Raw genomic sequence first — 21095 nt, 5'->3', positions numbered from 1 at the left:
TGGGGGCTTTGGTCCGACTAAAACTGAATTTTTTTGGAATTGTTCCAGTTTGAGAGAATTTCAGTTACATGGAGAGACTGAAGAAGCAAAGAACTGGAGAAGAGAATGTTAAAAGCAGATTTGATAAATCTGTTTAAAATCATATGTATAAAAAAACTGTTTCCATTGGGTACATGGGTGAATAAACAACACGCATCGATTTAAAGTGATTGGCAAAAGAACCAGAATTAATACGAGGAAAATGGATGACAGGTTCTTCGGAAAGCACTTTATGATTTTTATTTTTTTCATACATGGGATACAGGTGTTGTAGGCTGGGCCAATATTTATTGCCCAAAGTAATGTTAGGAAGTGAAATGCAGAGCCAAGCAACAGCAAAGGAACAGTAATATATAGTTCCAAGTCAGGATGGTATGGGTCTTCAAGGGGAACTTGCAGGGGCTACTGCTGTCATGTACCTGCTGCCTCTTAGTTATGGAGAACTGTGTGTATCCCCCTGGCTAGACTGTTCCCTAATACCACTGCATTCCTGGATGATTCACCAAACAGCCCACCCCACCCTTGGAATGAATACGTGTGGACAGATTAATGGGAATTTGCTTTGGAGAGTGCAAAGCCTCTGACAAAGGTATAAGTTCAGAAAGGAGAAGAACTTCAAGGTAGGCATCCTTGGAAGAGGATTCATAATGAGGTTAAAATCAAGAGTCAAGATTAGAGTGGTGCTGGAAAAGCACAGCATGACAGGCAGCACCCGAGGAGCAGGAAAATCGACGTTTTGGGCAAAAGCCCGTCATCAGGAATAATCTTGACTCTAATCTCTAGCATCTACAGTACCCACTTCTGCAAAGTTCAGAAGAGAGTCTGATCTGTCAGATTTTTGAATTGGCAGGTTCCTTTCTATTATTTGAAATTAGTCTGCCAGCCAATACTTCAGGCCAATGGTTGAGAGCCACCATTAATAGTGATTCTAGGGAACAGTGTTTGAGGAATGTAGTAAGAACACAGAGTTCCAAAACGTGGTGGGGTAGGAAAGGCTGACAAGGGAGAGGTCCAAGGATTTGCTACAGGGCCCAGCGTTGTTTGATTACTCACTTTCTCCAATGTACACCAGAGTAGTTTAAGAAAAAGAACTTATCTTGGTATCCTTTGACTATTCTGCTGCACCAAACTTGGTCTGATAGCATGTAAACCTTTTCCTATGCTTTTGTTAAATTCATGATTTTACATTACACTGCCAACTATATCAAAGGGCCTTGATTTTCAATTGGAATCTCTGCCAACAGCATGAACCTTGGGCAAGATCAAAGTCAGTGAAGTTCAAATACCAAGAGGTAGTGACATTTTCAATAGGCTGGGTGTTAAAAAGTTGACTGTCATGCTCTTACAAAAAAATACAGTTCTTCAACTTTGCCTCATAACTAAACTGGAGCTAATATTTTTTATAAATTATGATTAAATATCTTAATCCATGCAAATAGCTAAAATGTTTACATAATTTGAAGATACTGGTCTTTGATAGTATTGCTTTTTGAACAGTACACAGGAAGTAAATCATTCATCACTAAACATTGCAGCACTTTTAAACAGAAATATTAAGCAGAAAAGATACTATGTGGGTAAACTCACCTGCCTCCATCTTGAAGGTAATTAGGTTTTCCGGCTTGTACATAAGATTCATGTAGTCCTTGAGAGCAGAAAAGAAAGGATGCACCAGTTCCACAGGGACATCAAAGATTGAGTCCCGAGTAGCGTTATTAAAGTTGATTTGAACAACTTTTCCATTATGATCCAAACTACGCACAAATAAAGAGAGGGAGAGGTGTTGGTGATGAGGGAGAAAAGTATTAGACTGCAGCACTGAAATCTCTTCAAATGGATTGGTCTTGCATTTGCTTTCTGAAATAAGTTCTCAGCCCATACCTATGGAATTATTAGCCAATAGATATCAGCACACTGAACAGAAGCAAAATGACCAAAGTATAGAATAGCTTTTAGGTGAATTGAATTAAATACAATTGCTTTATTGACAAATTCAGACTCAAGCATACATTGATAATGCTGAATGAATCATGATCCTTGACTGAAACTGTCTCTCTAAAATAAGTATAAAGTTCATTTTATGGTAACTTGATTTTATTTTGTTGATGGCCATGATGGTTTCTATTTATAGCTTCAGGCTCTTACTGTCAGAGCAAATTCACAATTGATTTCTTAAGCATTTGCAGGATTATTTAATCTTTCTTTTAACGTTTAGTTTATCTGTTGCTATGCCTTGCACTTTATCAACTTCATGCCCAACCACCTTGACTGTATAATCAGCTTCCTGCCATCATAAGTCCAGAAGAGGGATGTTCACTGATGACTGTACAGGGACCCGGGTTCGAATCCACCCTTGGGCGTCTGTGTTGAGTTTGCACATTCTCCCCGTGTCTGCATGGGTTTCCTCTGGGTGCTCTGGTTTCCTCTCACCTCCAAAGGTGTGCAGGTTAAGTGGACTGGTCATGCTAAATTGTCCCATAAAGTCCAGGGATGTGCATGCTAGATAGACTAGCCATAAGAAATGCAGAGTTACAAAGATTGGGTAGTGATTCTATGAATCTAAGGTTCTATGAATATTCAGCACCAATTGCAAGTCCTCAGATACTGAAACAGTTGATGACCAAATGCAGCAAGACCCCAACAATATCCAGGTTTTGGCTGACAAGTAGCAAGGAAAATGCATGCCATACAAATGCTATGCAATGACCATAATTAACAAGAGAGAATCTAAACATTGCTTCTCAACATTCAATGGTGCTACCATTGGTGAATCAGAAGTTAGCATAGAACAGAAACTGAATTGGACTAACCACATAAATACTGTAGCTAAAAGAGAAGTCAGGAGCCAGGAATTACCTCTTGACTCCCCAGAGCATGTTCACCATCTACAGGAGTGTGACGGAATACTCCCCACTTGCGTGGATGGGTACAGGTCCAAAAACAGTGAAGAAGCTTGACACCATCCAGGTCAAAGCAACCCATTTGATTATTTCTGACTGTGGTGCCAATCACTCCCTCCAGCACCAACGTTCAGTTGCATCAGTGTATAATGTTTACAAGATGCACTGCAGAAATTCACCAAGGTTCCTTAGAGAGCATCTTCCAAACCTGTGACCACTACCATCTTCAAGGACACAGGTGGTGGTCAGACGGAAACACCACCACTTGCAAGCTCCCCTCCAAGCCACTCATCATCTTCGCTTGGAAATACATCAATGTTCCTTCATCACTGGCTCAAGATCCTGGAACTCCCTCCTAAGCAGCACTGCGGAGTTACTCACAGTGAGTACATTGTAGTAAAAAGAAAATACATTGTAAGGGTGCAGGAAAGCAGCTCAGCACCACTTTTTCAAGGGCAACTAGGGCTAGCCAATAAATGTTGGCCCAGCAAATTATGTCCAGATCCCATAAATATATAAACAAAATTACGATGCCTTCCTCCTTTCTCATACTGGCACATTTAAGTGCACTTCAATCATCAATTTCTCCCCACATTCTGCCTCCCCTCTGGTTTTTCTCATTCCTCTTCGATGCCTTCCACTTTTTCTCTTTCCTCTACCCTCCTCCAATGGGGCAAGTTCTTCTGTAAAAAGAGAAATCTGAAAACCCCAAATTTAACTGATGTATCACTGGCTCTGAAACATGAAGACAAAATGAAGACAGTTGTACAGAAGACCTTGCCTACAAGTGAAGGTACTCTCTACAAAGCCTTCTCAATTCAATTCATTCCACTGGATGATATTTCTTAAACCCTGAAAAATACTTTTGCTACTGTATCTCTGAGAATTTTATTACAGAAGCCATATGTTGCAAACTGAGATAAACTACTCAAACAGTAGATAAATTAAAAACAATTTTCCTGCTTGAAATTGGGCTTATTTACTTGGAACTGAAAGCTAGTCTCAGTAAGAATAACAATGAAACTATTGTCAATTAAACCACCTAATAGCATATTGGAAAGAAAGCTGCTGTCATCATGAGTCCGACCTAGATATGGTATCAGAGTTACAACACTTGCATTGATATTTAACTGCCTTCTGCTGCCCACCTGCATGGTGGTAAAAGTGTGAATGTCTAAGTGGTGGATAGGGGGTGTCAATTAGGTTGATTGGTTTGACCCGAGTGGTGCTAAGCTTCTTGACTGTTGTTGGAGATACATTCATTGAGTTAAGTGAGAAGCATTCCATCACACCCCATTCCCGATTTAAGTATGGAAGAGGATGAACAGGATGTGCTTGGAGGAAGGCTTTTTGAAAATAGCAGCAGCCAGAAACAAGCATGAAATGATCAATGAGTCATTACATCAAGTGACTCCAAATAAAATTAACTCGACTATCACACCTCCACCAACAGTGGCTGTAACGACATTGGAGCATTTGCAGTAATACATAATTCCCATAGATGGCGGTAACACTCAATTTTTGAAGCTTTTGGTATCTCCATAACAAGCATAACTTGTCTGAATTTTGTAAATAAATGGTTGTATTAGGAAAATTCAATAGTGCGAAAGCTGAAGGATCATACTGCACATATTGCCCTTTATTTCTATTCTGTTAGTGCGATCATGAACCCTTCTAACACAGAATTATCACATTTTAGTCATACAACAGATATTAATCTAAGTCACAATTTAAAACTCTTTTCCATGGACCTTAATAACCTTGACATAACTGGATTTATAACAATTAGTATCTTCAATGAAAGGTGCTGCACAGGGGAAGATAAGGGGGAAAATGGCCAAACGCTTGGTTCCAAGGACAGTCTTAAGCAAGAAAGATAGGTCGAGAGTCAGAGAGGTTCAGGGGGTAGAATTTGAAGCTTACAGCCTCTGCCTCAGAAGGACCAAATAAAATCAGAATGCTCAATAAGCCAGAACTCAACAAGTTTAAATATCAGTGTTTAAATTAGATTGGTGCTGGAAAAGCACAGCAGGTTAGGCAGCATCCAAGGAGCAGGAAAATTGACATTTTGGGCAAAAGCCCTTTATCAGGAATAGAGGCAGGAAGCCTGCAGGGTGGAGAGGTAAATGGGGGGGAGGGGGTGGGGAGAAGGCAGGGTGGAGAGATAAATGGGGGGGAGGGGGTGGGGAGAAGGCAGCAAAGAGTACAATAGGTGAATGGAGGTGGGGATGGAGGTGATAGGTCAGAGGGGAAGGTGGAGCGGAGAGGTGAGAAGGGAGATTGGCAGGTAAGACAGGTCATGGGGATGGTGCTGAGCTGGAAGGTTGGAACTGGGGTAAGGTTGGGGAGGGGAAATGAGGAAACTGTAAGTCCACATTGATGACCTGGGGTTGAAGTGTTCCGAGGCGGACGATGAGGTGTTCTTCCTCCAGGCATTGAATGGTGAGGGAGCAGAGGTGGAGGAGGCCCAGGAACAGCATGTCCTTGGCAGAGTGGGAGGGGGAGTTGAAATTTGGCTACGGGGTGGTGGGGTTGATTGGTGTGGGTATCCCGGAGATGTTCGCTAAAGTGCTCTGCGGGGAGGTATCCAGTCTCCCCAATGTAATGGAGGCCACATCGGATACAACAAATGATATTGGTGCATGTGCAGGTGAAACTTTGATGGAAGGCTCCTTTGGACCCTTGGATGGAGGTGAGGGAGGAGGTGTGGGCGCAGGTTTTACAATTCCTGCGGTGGAAGGGGAGGGTACCAGGAAGGGAGGGTGGGTTGTTGGGGGCTGTGGACCTGACCAGGTAGTCACAGAGGGAACGGTCTTTGTGGAAAGTGGAACGGGGTGGGGAGGGAAATATATCTCTGGTGGTGGGGTCCGTTTGGAGGTGGTGAAAATGTCTGCGCATGATGCGGTTTATGCGAAGGTTGGTAGGGTGGAAAGTGAAGACCAAGGGCGTTCTGTTCTTGTTACAGTTGGAGGGGTGCAGTTTGAGGGCAGAGGTGCGGGATGTGGATGAGATGCATTGGAGGGCATCTTCAGCCACGTGGGAAAGGAAATTGCGGTCTCTAAAGAAGGAGCCATCTGGTCCTCCTGGGAGCAGATACAGCGGAGGTGGAGGAATTGGGGATACGGGATGACATTTTTGTAGGAGATAGGGTGGGAAAAGATGTAATCCACGTAACTGTGGGAGTCGGTGGGTTTGTAAAAAGTGTCATTGTCAAGACGATTGTCATTAATGGAAATGGAGAGGTCCAGGAAGGGGAGGGAGTTGTCAGAGATGGTCCAGGTGAATTTAAGGTCGGGGTGGAATGTGTTGGTGAAATTGATGAACTGCTCAACCTCCTCGCAGGAGCACGAGGTGGCGCCAATGCAGTCATCAATGTAGCCGAGGAAGAGGTAGGGAGTGGTGCCGGTGTAACTACGGAAAATGGACTGTTTTATGTAGCTGACAAAGAGACAGGCATAGCTGGGGCCCATACACGTGCCAGCCCTTTGGTCTGGTGGAAGTGGGAGGATTTGAAGGAGAAATTGTTAAGGGTGAGGACCAGTTCAGCCAAACGAATGAGAGTGTCAGTGGAAGGGTACTGTTGGGGATGTCGGGAGAGGAAAAAGGAGGGCTTGGAGGCCCTGGTCATGGCAGATGGAGGTGTAGAGGAATTAGATGTCCATGGTAAAGATGAGGTGTTGGGGGCCGGGGAAACGGATGTTTTGGAGGAGGTGGAGGGTGTTAGTGGTGTCTTGAATGTATGTGGGGAGTTCCTGGACTAGGGGGGATAGGACAGTGTCGAGGTAGGTGGAGATGAGTTCAGTGGGGCACGAGCATGTTGAAACAATGGGTCGGCCAGGGTGGTCAGGCTTGTGGGTCTTGGGAAGGAGGTAGAATCGGGTGGTGCGGGGTTCCCGGACTACAAGGTCAGAAGCTGTGGGTGGGAGATCTCCTGAGGTGATGAGGTTCTGTATGGTCTGGGAGATGATAGTTTGGTGATGGGCGGTGGGGTCATGGTCGAGGGGGCGGTAGGAGGAGGTGTCCTTGAGTTGGCACTTGGCTTCAGCGGTGTAGAGGTCAGTGCGCCAAACTACCACAGCACTCCCTTTATCAGCTGGTTTGATGGCGATGTTGGGATTAGAGCAGAGGGAGTGGAGGGCTGTGCGTTGTGAGGGTGAGAAGTTGGAGTGGGGGAGCGGGTTAGACTGTTTGAGGCAGTTAATGTCTTGGCGGCAGTTGGAAATGAAGAGATCGAGAGCAGGTAATAGGCCAACGTGGGGTATCCAGGTGGATGGAGTGTGTTGGAGGTGAGTGATGGTGGTCAGGAGTCCTGATTGTAAAAACAAGCTCAGAGGTGGAAGAAGTATTCAACGTCACGACATGTATAAAATTCATCAATGTGTGGACGGAGGGGGATAAAGGTAAAGCCTTTGCTGAGGACTGATTGTTCATCCTCAGTGAGGGGGAGGTTTGAGGGAATGGTAGGGCTGGGAGCTAGGGCCTGGTGTGGGTGTGGAGCTGGGAGTGGGAGCGGAGCCTGTAACTGGAGTGGGTGTGGTGGTAGGGGGAATGGGGGTGGAGTCATGAGCAGGGGTGGTGCTCCCCTCAGGACTCTGGGGGGCGGGGATGGTGACAGTGGGATCTGTGGGGGGGCGTGTCAGCAGTATGCAGGTGAGTGGCGTTGTTGAGGGCAGATGTGGTGGCGAACACGGCAGTGGGGGGGCAGAAGTTGCTGAGCGTATGACATAAGCGATGATATGGGGGGTAGGAAGTGATATCACGTGTGGTGCATGAGGAATCGTGAGGAGCGGAAGTGGCTGTGGAAGTGGCCATGATGGTGGCGGAAGTGATGTCATCGATCACTGGGGGATGTTCGCTGTACCAGCCATTTGGCTAATGGCATTTGAGCAGTTCCAGACGCATCTTCTGGAATGTTTGAGGAGTGCTGATTATGGAGGTGGTTGCGTAAAAGTTTGTTGTACTTACAGTTTTTGATGTTTGAGATGGTGTTGAAATACTGTTTGTTGAGAGTATGAATTCTTCTTAGAATATAGTACAGAAGGGGTCCTTTGCAGTTCTGAGAGAGTGTGGCCCTCAGCTGAGGCAGGGCTGACTGTAGAGAGGTTAGGTCATCCAAACTGCCAGCAGCAAAGTACCCTTCAGTAACTTCCTTATTCTTAAATTTCCATGGGTTCTGTCTCTCTTTGACCAGTTAATACTTCATTAAGATTTATATTGATGTTCTACTAGGCAACCTTGACAGTCTTTCATCTGTTCACGAATGATTTTCATTGCTTTTTGTCTCCCCACATAGTTCATGCTTTGTGCAATTATTTCTTAGAAAGTGCTTTATCGTTTTGAAGATTTAATTTATGTTTAAGAGCCTTCCTCATAGCTGTCTGGCATTAGCACAAGATGCAGCTGAGCCTTTTAAAAGAGTTGTTTTATTCCATCATTTGCTTTCAGTAATGTTGTTTTCTGTGTTCTCACACCTTGTTCATGCTTTTATAGCATGTTTTAGTTTTACATTTATGAGGCAAAGTAGGCACAATCTTCACAATTCCAGGGCTGGAAATTAAACTGTATTCTGAATTAATTCTAGACAAAAGAGTGAGTAAATGATTGCCATCAGTACATCTTTTCAATATTTCTCTTAATTTAGCATATTTTCTGGGGGGAGGTTCAGTTATTGACCAGCATCAACAATTTTGCTGAACCAATTAATCTAAGAAAAACAAATGGAATGTGATGGCCTAGTGATATTGTCACTAAACTATTAATCTGTAGACACAGATAATGTTCTGGGGATCTATGGTGGAATATGAATTCAATAAAAATCTGGAATTAAAAGTCTGATGGGTGACCACGAAACCATAGACAGTTGTTGGGAAAAACCTATTCTGTTCACTAATGTCCTTTAGGTCAAGAAACTGCCATCCTTACTTGGCCTGGCCAACATGTGACTCTAAATCCACAGCAACATGATTGATTCCCAATTGTCCCTTGGGCACTTAGGAATGGGCAATGAATGCTAGCCTAGCCAGCGATGCCCACACTCTGTGAATGAATAAGAAAAAACAATTTGCTTGCCTGCCTCACAAGACAAGAAAGTGGCTATTTCCTTCTTAAACAGAAAAATTCACAATTTCCTGTATCCTGTGTTACTCTATTAATCTTTACACATGAAACAACTCTAGCCTTCAGACAGTTTCACTTACTTTTCTGAGGAGGGCCAATTTCTTCCCCTGGGCCAATCTTCTCACTTTGATCTGATCTCACATCTCTAGCATTTCTGTTTTGAGTTCATTAAGGCTGTTGATAAAGTGGTCATGAGACATTCTCTATTTGTCAGTCATTACTGCAGTTTCTCTTATTTAGAAATGTTATGGTCTTCCAGGTGCAATTTCATTCCAAAATGAATATTTATAAATTCTTCCATTAGCATTCTGTCTCTAAGGTTTTCAAAGTCTTGTTCTAGTCTTCATAGAACTATACCATCTCTCAAATATTATTTCCTTTTCTGTAGCAATATCCACAAGATCCGACTTCCTCAGGTTTCTAAATTACTGTAAGTTCCAGCATGAAATTGCAGGCATTGAAGAAAGCAGCTTTCACTCTATCATAATTACCAGAGTGTACGACAAAAAATGTGTACATCTAAAGCCTTGTCCACAAGCACATTTTTCAATAAAACAATCCAACTTCTCCTTGGCCAATGCAGTTTTATAGTAATTTTGTCAAATGATTCAAGTACACTTCAACTCCTTCCTCACTGACTGATTTTGCCAAATCAAAACCAGGAGTTAAAAGCTGACTCATTGTCAAGTTGTCTTGCCAGCCCCTGTTCACACAATCAATTTTTTCTTTCGAGTTCAAATTTTCTGTCCAACATTTCCATTTAGATTTATCTCTATTGCTCTCTCTCTTCTTGAAATTAAAGATTTTCCTGTGGTTTAGTTCAAGTTCCACTTTTCACATTTTCTTTCCAAAATTTGAGTTTTTTTTATTACTGACTCAAACCCCAGTTGCTCCTTTAAATTTGAGCCAACTCAACCTGAGTGCTAGTGGGGTCACTCGCTTTCCTCTCAAAATTCAACCACTGAGTCAATACTTTTAACAATTTCTACTTTTACCAGCCAGTGCAGTCGGTGCCACAGACTTCAAATTAACTTTTGTTAACTGTTGTAAGGCATTGACAGGCTGATCATCCTGCTCCAGAAATGCCTACATTTTGAATCTAGCTATGTTGACTTTTCACTAAATAAAGCAAAAGTAGCTGGAACTTTGTTTGTTTAATCCCTGAAACATCTAATGTGCCTTTTTCATAGCCTCTGGATTTGCATTCCAAATGAGCCCACAATTTGTCATGGCTCCCTATAGAGACTGAGAACTTTTAAAATATATGATTTCCCACTGACAGACAGAGCGAAATACACCAATGGGATTTCACATGAAGACTCTTACTAAAACAAAATAAAATCAATATCAACTAAACATTAAAAAACTGAAAGAACTGTGGATCTGAATATCAGAAACAAGAACTGAAATTGCTGGAAAAACTGAACAGGTCTGGCAGCATCTGTGGAGAGAAATGAGAGTTAAAATGTTTTAGGTTCAGTGACCCTTCTTCAAAACTAAATATTACTTAGTGAGCAACTAACTAAGCCATAGGAATGTACCATCTAATTTACTAATTAATACAAGCAAGAACCTGCATCATTAAGCCATGCTGTCAGCAGATATGTAGATTTTAGATTCAAGTCCAAATCTGTCTTGATGTTTTGAGCAGGGTCACTCTCCCTGTCACATCAAGATGAATCTTCCACTGTCCTTTTGAAAATCTCTTCACTCAGTCTCTCAGCACTTCAAGCAGCAGGGCATTTTCTGGTGAGTTGTTCCTTTATAGAGTGAAACATTTCCTACCAGTTTGGTCTGGCATAGGTCTTTTCAATTAGCTTCACACAGCAGCAACTGTTTTTGTCTTCATGTCTTTCTGTCTGACTGAGATTGAGAGTTTGTGACCAGAAAGAACAACTACCTTTCTATGACGTAAAGATGTAGAATTTGGTATTTAAGTTTCTTATGCTTTTGACCTGAATCTCTGTCCCCCTGACAACCAAATCATATCCGTCTGTTTCTAGGCAGAGTTCAATATGATCACTAATCCTCATTCTAGATTAATTAATAATTTAAATTTGTGGAGTTTTGTATTTGAAACAATATCCTTAAGTTTATGGAAGATAGAATATCTGAGACCATACAGGTATGCATTAGAGTAGCCAAGTCTAGAAGGAACACAATGACATGAGGAATGTAGCATTAGATGAGCTGAAGCAGGGTTGAAAGTTGGTGATACTACAGAGATAGAAATGGGTAGCCTGAATGTTGATGCAAGTATATTGTCAGAGCTCACCAAACATGGCACAAAGATGTGAGCAAACTAGTTCGGTCTCGTACAGTTGCCAGTGAAAGGGGTGCGTCAGTACCTAGTCTTTCCAATATTCAATTGGAATAATTTTCGGCTCTCCGATACTGATTATTGGATAAATGATCTGATTATTTAGCAACAGTGGAACAAAGAGGTAGTGATGAGGTGAACCTGGGTTATATCAGTGTAAACATGTAAACCCGTGCTGATTTTAGTGATGTTGCTGAAGTACAGCACGGTTTAGCTTGTCGTTGAGAAACAATACGAGGTTGAGGATAGATCCTTTAGGTGATGCAAGGGTTCACACTTCAACAGTGGGACAATATATCATTGAATTAATATCCTGGCCATACTTAGGTCAGAATGGAGCCAGGCAAGGACAATCATTTACCCAGCTGGATAACAGTAGACAGTCATTGGAGTCATTGTGATCACTCAAGTTAAAAGTTGTAAGGCAAGGAGGAAAAGACAAATTTACCTTTGTCACAGTCACACAAAATGTTGCTAGTGCCTTTATTAAGGACCATTTTGGCGCTGTGCTGGGACACAAACCTAATTGAGGAGATTCTAGCCTGAGTTTCCACGATAATAATTTGTTGGGTGACAACATAGTCAAGGGTTTTGGAGGGAATAGGGAGGGTGTCAAGTAAAATGGGGATGAGATATAGTATTTTAAGAAGATAGGTGATGACAGAAGATTTTAAGGAGAAACGGACAACACCTCATGAGAAATAGCTATTTACAATATCAGCATTCAATGGGGTCAGACCGACAGTTTAGATCAGAGTGGTGCTGGAAAAGCACAGCAGGTTGGGCAGCATCCGAGGAGCAGGAAAATTGACGTTTCGGGCTAAAGCCCTTCATGAGACTTTCAACCATACTAGTTTGAAAAGTCTGAATTTCATCCGATGTTGAAAACCAGTCAGATACAACAGGTTTGTGTCTTAATGTCCCTACTCTTGACAAGGTTTAGGGTCAAGATCCACCTGCTCCAAAGGTGTGTTATAATGTGTCTGAACAGGATGATTTAAAATAACCACAATGGGACCAGGAAAGAGATGTTGGGTAGTTGACGCAGAAGGAAGTGGGAATCCAAGGGCCAGATGAGAGGAGATGGTAGAAAAAAACTAGAGAAAATGTAATCTGAAGAGGAGAGCTTCGGGGAGTTTTGAAGAGGTTTGGAGCAGTGGGAGGGCAGATGGGGAGCCCTGGTGGGAAAGCAGTAGAGTGAGGTGATCAGATAGTCTCTAGCTTAGCAAGAAAGAAATCCATGAGCTCCTCTCACTTGATGGTGGAAATGAGGGCGACGAAGATGGGAGAGAGGTTTAAAGAAATACTTTACAGCAAAGTAAAGAAAATGAGGATTATTTTAGCAATCCAGGATGATCCTGGATCAGTTAGTTGTTTTAGCAGGTCAACAGGACCCAATGATGCTTTATTTGGTCGAGTCAGATAGAACTGATCTCTCACCTTCACCTGGTCCATCTCTGACTCTTCCCTTCCTTAACTCCTCTATTTCTATTTCTGGAGATAGGCTATCTGCCAACATCCATTACAAATTTAATGACTTGCAAAGTGAGTAGTGGACTTGCTCACACTTTGCTTCCTTTAAGGACTATGTTCCATTTCCCAGTTTCACCATCTCCATTGCACTAGCTCCAATGATGCCAGTTTCCATAGTAGTGCTTTTGATATGTTCTTCATGGCGGTATGCCCATAACACCTGCCGTGCAACTGCAGAAGGCTTAAAATTTGCCACTTTGCTTTCTGCCTTGTTATTGTCCAAGACCCCAAACACACTTTTCAATTGAAGTAGCAATTTACTTTTACATCTTTCAATCTAATCACAATGCAATACTTTACATTGGCGAAGCCATTTGCAAACTAGGTCACTCTGTACAGAACACCTCCACTCTGTTTGCAAGAATGTTATCAATTTTCGAGTTGCTTGCCATTTCAATATATCATCCTGCTCTAATGCCAATATTTATATCCTAGACCTGCTGCACAGCATCTTATTTTCAGCCTAGGCACTTTACAGCCTTCAGGACTCAACATTGAGCAAAGGCTAGACAATCAAGATTTTGAAAGTGCATTGTCCTCTTTTCATCTCAATGAAACAACTGACAAACATTTGCTGGTTCACTTCTCATGACAATGTCCTAAACAATCAGACAACCTAATTTAAACAAAGCTTGGTATTTAATGGGTGCATCAACTATGGTAGCTTCTCTACTAATCAGAGTCCACTTGCCAACCAATCAGCACTCTCCTCTTAAGCAGTATAAATGTTGTTTTCCCCTTGAATTGGTATTTCATATGAAAAGTCCTGCTGACGAAACTTTTTGATAACATGTGTCCTTTTTCAGCAGTACTTAAGGCACTTGGCTTTTTTCAGGAATGCATCATGTAAGCAAATTTTTCATCCTCTACAAAGATTACATTTTGTTTTGGAACAGTCAAACTACTTAGCCTGTGATCATATTGCTATTCAGCACTTTGGAAGAATTAGGGAGCTTTATCTTAAGCTGATTTTAAAACTCTTCCAACCTTCCAAGAATTCTCCCAAACCCTCTCACAGTCAGTGGTTATAAAATTATTATTGTAATAACACAATAATCTTTCTCAATGGATGAAATAACATTCTCCAGCAGACCAAACTATTGAATTAGAATGCAATGTCAACACAATTTAGCAACTTTAAGATGGCCAATAGCTTGGTCAAAAAAGTACATATTAAGTGCCCTAAAAGAGAAAAGCAAGGAGGAGAGAAGGCCAATTTAAGCCACGGACACTAATCATGCAACAGTTAAAATCCAGGATAGACAAGAGACTATAATTAGAGTCAAAAATACACTATAGCTAACACTGTTGTAAATATTTAAATATGGAAGTGTGGTTGCTCAACATATAAGAATGCTGCATATATCAATGGAGTGTAGCAGCATGTGGGCTTAGATTTATGATCTTTTCACATGGTGAGTTGTGTACTTCAGCTGTGCTATTTATCAAGGTACATGGCTGGATCATTGCGCGTCAGTTTCCTTAGAGATAGAGAAAAGGGGGCAAAAAGTCACTTTGTCAAAAACAGTCCAGCAGGCTGTTTGTTAAATAGATCAGCATAACTGTCCAATATGTTCAAGCTCATTATTGGTTTTGTGACACGTTTCTAGTTTCTTGCTGCACAGAATCATAGGATCCCTAAAGTGTGGAAGCAAGCCATTCGACTCATCGAGTTTGCGCCAACCCTCCAACAGGATTCCACCCATATCCAGTTCCCCCACCCTATCTTTGTAACACTGCATGGCTAATCCACATAACCTACACATCCCGAGACCTAGGGGCAATTTAGCATGGCCAATCCAGCTAACCTGCACTGTTGAACTGTGGAAGGAAACTGAAGCACCACAGAAAATCCATGCAGACACGGAGAGAATGTGCAAACTCCACATAGACAGTCGTCCCGAGGGTGGAATCGAGCCCACATTCCTTGTGTTGGGAGGCAACTATTTTTTTTGTTTTTAGGATGTTACACATAAATGGACTTTTGAGTTTGCGTTAATGGAGGGGAAACCATGCTTTTTCGCAGAAGATTCTGGAACATATTTTAAAGTAAACTCTGAATCCTCTATTTAACTGTCACTCTTAAAGGTTAATCTTCTTGGTCTCTTCCAACATTTCAAGATACTCTGCACGAGTTTAAGAAACAGCACCTTATCTTTCTGCCCTCCATGTAAATATCAACAACTTCATAACTTCTGCTCCTGCTCTCTCACACAGCCAGTGATGCCAATAATTCTACTGTTTTCTTGAAAAGCAAGTACTACTACTAAGTCTGCTATTGCCGCTTACACCTCTCTTTTCTACTTGTTTCTTCTTTTAACATCATCTTTTTGCATTGTGCATTTTTTCTTTTGTTCTTTAATCACTCTTGACTGGTCCTCTATTATATACTTTTCATTTTGTTGTGCAATCATGTTCAATGCACTTTTTATCGCCATGAGCCCCCAAAGATCCCTAACACCACTTTTCAAGCATTTGCAGAATGTTAAATCTGTAACATTCCCTGGTTTTGATGAAAGGACACTGATCTGACACATTAATCTTGATTCTTTTTCCACAAGTGCTGCCTGACCTGTGTGAACCTTTTCAGTCTTTTGTTTTAAAAGTCACACATGTTATGCTGAGCCGTGTATTATCACGTGTTCATGTTCACTCAGTGAGGAAACTATCATATCAATCTCTAAAAGGGTATGACACGTACTCCAATTTCAACAGGATAAAAACTGAGAAATGAGCACACAAATTTATATTGGTTACATTTTTAATAAAAGCTTCTCATCAAACACATCTTGAGTTTTGTTTGAATTTAGTAACTTGGCATATCCTTTGTAAATCTGGCCCAGGTGAAGTAACTTGATACAGCAATATTGGAAATTTAACAAAGTCAGTTTTCAGAGAGTAAGGATGGTTTGATTTTAAAGAAGCTAAATTCAGTTTAGAACTTCGACAAAAACACATGTGTATCACAATTAGTTTATATGACAATACAAAATTCTCAATGTCCCCTGAATAGCCATGATGCAGAAATAAGCTTGGGAAAAAAAATAGGAGAAAGTGAGGACTGCAGATGCTGATGAAGGGCTTATGCCCGAAACATCGATTTTCCTGCACCTCGGATGCTGCCTGACCTGCTGTGCTTTTCCAGCACCACACTCTCGGAAAGGAATAGACAGACAAATTATATTTTTTCTCTGAGCAGTGCCTTCATAGCAAACATAATATGTGGACCACAAGTAGAAATATATAAAAAATAACCTATCTTGATCTTTTTCTGGCTTACGAGCTCCTTCTATGTCAGATTTGGCATGACAGGCTAACTGTCATTGCTGAGAACTCAATCAAAATCTACACTTAAATAAAACTTTGCCATCATGGGTCAAGTATTTTGCCCACAAAGGCAGTGGATTCAGTCGCCAAATGTTGCTCCTATAATTTTAAATTCCCACTGCCCACCAATCCACTGCCCTCATTCAGATTCTACCAGCCAGACTGAGTTGAAATGCCTCAAAATGCATTCCAGCAGATAATTACAGTACATCCAGCTCTGCTGAACTTTGGTCTAGACATTATCCTTCCCCAATCCAATAGAAGAGAGATGTTCTATTACCATGAGGCATCCCAACTGGGATGTGAGCCAAGAACAAGTGAACTTCAGCATAATGATTGAACTTGGCAGATTGGAAGAGCAGAGAGTCCTGGGATATAGCTTATCAATTGATCATTTTCCCTCATGCTGCTGCATTGGTTGAGATGGTGGCTTGGATTTCCTCCCAGGTTACCAATGGCTGGTGTCAAAACATAAGAAGTGATAGCCTATTATGACATACATAATATCATGGAAGTTATGATTGTGGACTTGCTTCCATAGATAAAAAATTGTCTAACAGCCTTGAATGTACTCAATGATCCAGTCTCCACAGCTTGCTGCAGGAGGGAGTTCAAATGACTAATGACCCACTGAGAGATGTTACCATCAATGGGAAATGTTTTATTTTGAAACTATGGGTGCATGTTTCCCTCCTTGGAATAGTGAGAGAGATGGCGAGAAGGAGAAGGAATTGGGCAAGTTGACCTAAAGAGAAAGTTATCAACACTTCTGTAATTAAATGCATAGTGAAAAATGTCCAAGGGTAACTGTCTTGACACAGTAGCAATCGTAGCCCTTAAGTAGTCAATTATAGAGCTCAACTCACCACCTCTCCAATCACCTGCCTCTTTGATGAATGAGAATGGTGGCTAGTTTTCTGACTGGGGAATTAGGAAGACTATCCTGCTGAATTTTGGGGTAGGCCTCCAATTGCTTCAAATGAGGTACAATTGGGGGCCTTGGATAGTGTGCAAGTGGGTTGCCTTTGAAAGCTCATCCTTGCCTCTGAGTCTCTAAACCCTTCTCTCCCTGCAACGCCCATCCCAAGAAGGTAAAAACATCACATCTTTCTGCTGTTGGAACCCCTCTAAAGTAGATCTCAACTACTGATCCTTAGGACTCAGAAGCTATTAGCTGCTGACTGGCCAGCAACCTCAGTGTTGACGTACCAGTGTTAAAGTGCCTGATAAAAGTGAGAAACTTGGGTTTGCCAATGTGTTGTCTATTAGCTTTTAATTAAACGTGTTAGTCACCACCTATTCCATAGGCTCTTAGCTTGTGTCTTGGACAGACTTTAGGGAGATAGAGGTGAGTTGTATGTCACTGTGTTACATGTGTATTATCTACAAGATATAGAGCAGAAATTCACCAACACTCCTTAAACAGCACATTACACAACCCACACTATCCAGAAGAACAAAGGCAACATATATGTGGGAACACCACCCCAGCCTCTGAATAACCCTTGTAGTTAGTTATGTGGCTGTCCAGTTCAGTTTCTGTTCAATGGTAAGCACTAGGATGTTGATAGTGGGGGATTTGGTGATGAATAACAAAATTGAATATACATGAGTAAATGAAGCTTAGTGATGCTGATGACAATAGCAAACTAAGTGAAGATAGTTACATTCTCTATTATTGGAGATGGACATTAGATGCTATTTGTACAGTACAAAAGAGAAAGAAGGCAGTGAAGAGGGATTACATAATAAGTGCATCATAAAAGCTTCATTGCAGAAAGAAGTCCTGAAGTGGACCCATTGCCAGGGTGAGTTTCTCTCGAGGGTCAACATGATCTGACCACTATCTACAAGGCACAAGTCAGGAGTGTGATGGAATACTCCCCACTTGCCTGGATGGGTGCTCCTCCAACAACACTCAAGAAGCTTGACAGCATCCAAGATAAAGCAATTTGCTTGACTGCCACCACATCCACAAACATTTGGTCACCCCACACCGATGCTCAGTAGCAGCAATGTGTATTTCCTACAAGATATAGAGCAGAAATTCACCAACACTCCTTAGACAGCACCTTACATAACCCACACTAGTTAGAAGGACAAAGGCAACAGATATGGGAACACCACCCCTGCAAGTTCCCCTGCAGACCACTCACCATTCTAACTTGGAAATAAACTGCTGTTCTTTTATTGTCACTGGGTCAAAATCCTGGAACTCTCTCCTTAATGGCATTGGACAGCACATGGACTGCAGTGGTTCAATAAGGCAGCTCACCACTACCTTCTCAAGGTCAACCAGGTATGGGCAATAAATTCTGGCCCAGCTAGTGATGCCCACGTCCCCAAATGAAACAAAGAAATGTGGATGCTGAAAAGATTCATAAAAACAGAAATTGTTGGAGAAACTCAGCAGGTCTGGCAGCATCTGTGGAGCAAAAACAGAGTTAATGCCTCATGTCCAGTGACTCTTGAGGAGTTAATGACCCTTGAAAGGTCACTGGACCTGAAATGGTAACTTGGCTTTCTCTCCATAAATGCTGCCACAACTGCTGAGTTCCTGCAGCAGTTTCTGTTTTTGTTTCTCATTTGTCTGCTAGGTGGAGGCTACTTCAATTGCCTCAATCTGGAGGCAGGTAGAAGCAGGAAATGGCAGAAAAAAAGATGAGCCCTGGCCTAGTCTCTGATTCTTCTTTTCTTGCAAATCCATGCCCACCCCCACCCCACAAGAGGCGCGTAAAATGTATAAAAATTACTTAATTAATACTTGAGTTCTTGCAGCTGGATCCCCAAGGAGTAGCTGCTAACTGGCAGACTTTAGGGCCCAAAAGCTGGGTGGCACTGTGGCTCAGTGGTCAGCACTCCTGTCTCTTAGCAACAGGGACCTGGCTTCAATTTCACCCTCAGGCAACCGTCTGTGTAGAGTTTAAGCATTCTCCCTGCGTCTATCTGAGTTTCCTCTGAGTGCTCTGGTTTCCTCCCATAGCCCAGGAATATGCAGGCTAGATGGATTAGCTATGAGAGACGCAGGGTTACGGGAATGAGGTCTGGGTCTGGGTGTTATGATTAGGTTAGATTAGATTCGATTCCCTACAGTGTGGAAACAGGCCCCTCGTCCCAACAAGTCCACACTGACCCTCCAAAGAGCAACCCACCCAGATCCATTCCCCTACATTCACCCCTGACTAATGCACCTAACACTAGGGGAAAGTTAGCATGGCCAATTCACCTCACCTGCACATCTTTGAATTGTGGGAGGAAACCAGAGCACCCGGAGGAAACCCATGCAGACACTGGGAGAATTGCCACAGACAGTTGCCCAAGGGGGAATTGAACCCAGGTCTCTGGCACTGTGAGGCAGCAGTGCTAATCACTGAGCCACTGTGTCACCCCTTTTAAAGTGCATAGCACTTGAGTCAGGTAGGACTTAAACCTACAATCTACTCTGCCGAAGTCAGACGGGTTATCCATTACAGCACTGGACCAATGCATGTTCTTCAGAGGGTCGGAGTGGATTTGGTGGGCCAAATACCCTGTTTCCACACTGTAGGGATTCTATGTAAAACTGATCTCTGATTGGCTGGCAACCTAGGAGGACAGTGTTGAGGCCTGAGTTTTGCTGAGAAAATTGCCCACACTCACTTGTCAGCTCTTCAGGAACTAATTGCTATGTAGCTATGGGTGAATTTTCTTGGTAGCTGATAGGACGTGTTCATCACTACCTAATACAATGGCCCCTCCACTTTAACAAAATGGAAAAGTTCCACCCTCAGCAACTTAGTGACATGCAGCTGTCATGCATGATATCCAAGACTCCTTTTTGAAAACACTTGGGTAATTTTACTTGGAGGTATTACCCAAATCTTTGCCCGATTTATTTCAAAGACATTTTCTCAGTGATAAATAAAATTTGAACTCCCTTCTGACTGTGTTCAGACTGATTCATCCTTCCATTTGGCTTAGGCTGCCTATTTTGGAGAAGGTTAAAAATCACAACACCAGGTTATAATCCAACAGGTTTAATTGGAAGCACTAGCTTTCGGAGCACTGCTCCTTCATCAGGTAGTTGTGGTGTATAAGACACAGAATTTATAGCAAAGTTTGAAGTGTGATGTATGCATCCAACAGAAATCAGAGCCTGAACGTCCACCAGATGTCCTGATATAACAACTTTGAGAAATTTTCCTTCTCACAGAGCAGTGTAAGTAAATGTTGGCACTCATTTAATCTATGGCTGGCCTGGTCCTCTGAGATGTTCCTGCCAATTTTGTGCTGCAGTAGCACAAGACCTGCTTCTCTGTGGCCTGCTCAACCCCAGAGGTAGCCTCCTTATGAGGGCCTCAACTGAAACAAGGTCCTGGCATGAAGATATAATGGAAATATGCCAAGGAATTGGCAGGTGGTCATGTTGTTCTGAAACCACTCTGACAGTGAACTGAGAGGCAAAAGACTACTGTAATTTTTTTCTAATGTTTTGGAGACACATCGACATGCTAGAAATTCATTTGCTTGCTTTTATACTCACTCGATTATTCTATGTTTGGATTGGAGAGAGAAATCACAGTAATCGACTCCAGAGTCAGTGAAATCAACGAAAATAGATGTCAGGATTCGGAATGCATCAGGATTCAGTTGTCTCAGTTGATTGGCGACATGGAATCCATCCACTATTTGTGTTTCACCTCCAATTTCTGCTGGTTTTATGCAGTGAAGAAGCTGAATCTGGGACAAGAGACAAGTGAATGTGCACATTGTAGCTTGTTTAAGCAGAGGTGCAGCCATACTTTGCTCTGGGGCTATTGTACACTTTAGAGGAATTACAAGGCTCCTTGCCCCAACTATTTCTTAACCAACATGTTAGA

At 42.2% G+C, this 21095-nt stretch overlaps 1 protein-coding gene across 4 annotated transcripts in view; it reads right to left on the bottom strand.

The window, feature by feature from the left end:
• Positions 1-21095, bottom strand: part of bbox1 (butyrobetaine (gamma), 2-oxoglutarate dioxygenase (gamma-butyrobetaine hydroxylase) 1) — a 220637-nt gene that overhangs the window by 2294 nt on the left and 197248 nt on the right. For all 4 annotated transcript variants that reach the window (XM_072592701.1, XM_072592703.1, XM_072592702.1 and 1 more), the window contains exons 6-7: positions 20759-20955; positions 1627-1793 (exon numbers count right to left, since the gene is read on the bottom strand). In XM_072592701.1, the coding sequence (XP_072448802.1) occupies positions 1627-1793; positions 20759-20955 (364 nt within the window). The remainder of the gene's footprint in view (positions 1-1626; positions 1794-20758; positions 20956-21095) is intronic.

Source organism: Chiloscyllium punctatum, chromosome 22 (genome assembly GCF_047496795.1).
Source record: "Chiloscyllium punctatum isolate Juve2018m chromosome 22, sChiPun1.3, whole genome shotgun sequence".
Classification (NCBI taxonomy): Eukaryota; Metazoa; Chordata; class Chondrichthyes; order Orectolobiformes; family Hemiscylliidae; genus Chiloscyllium; species Chiloscyllium punctatum.
The sequence above is the reverse complement of the archived record's forward strand: the minus strand, read 5'-3'. Positions and strand labels throughout refer to the sequence as shown.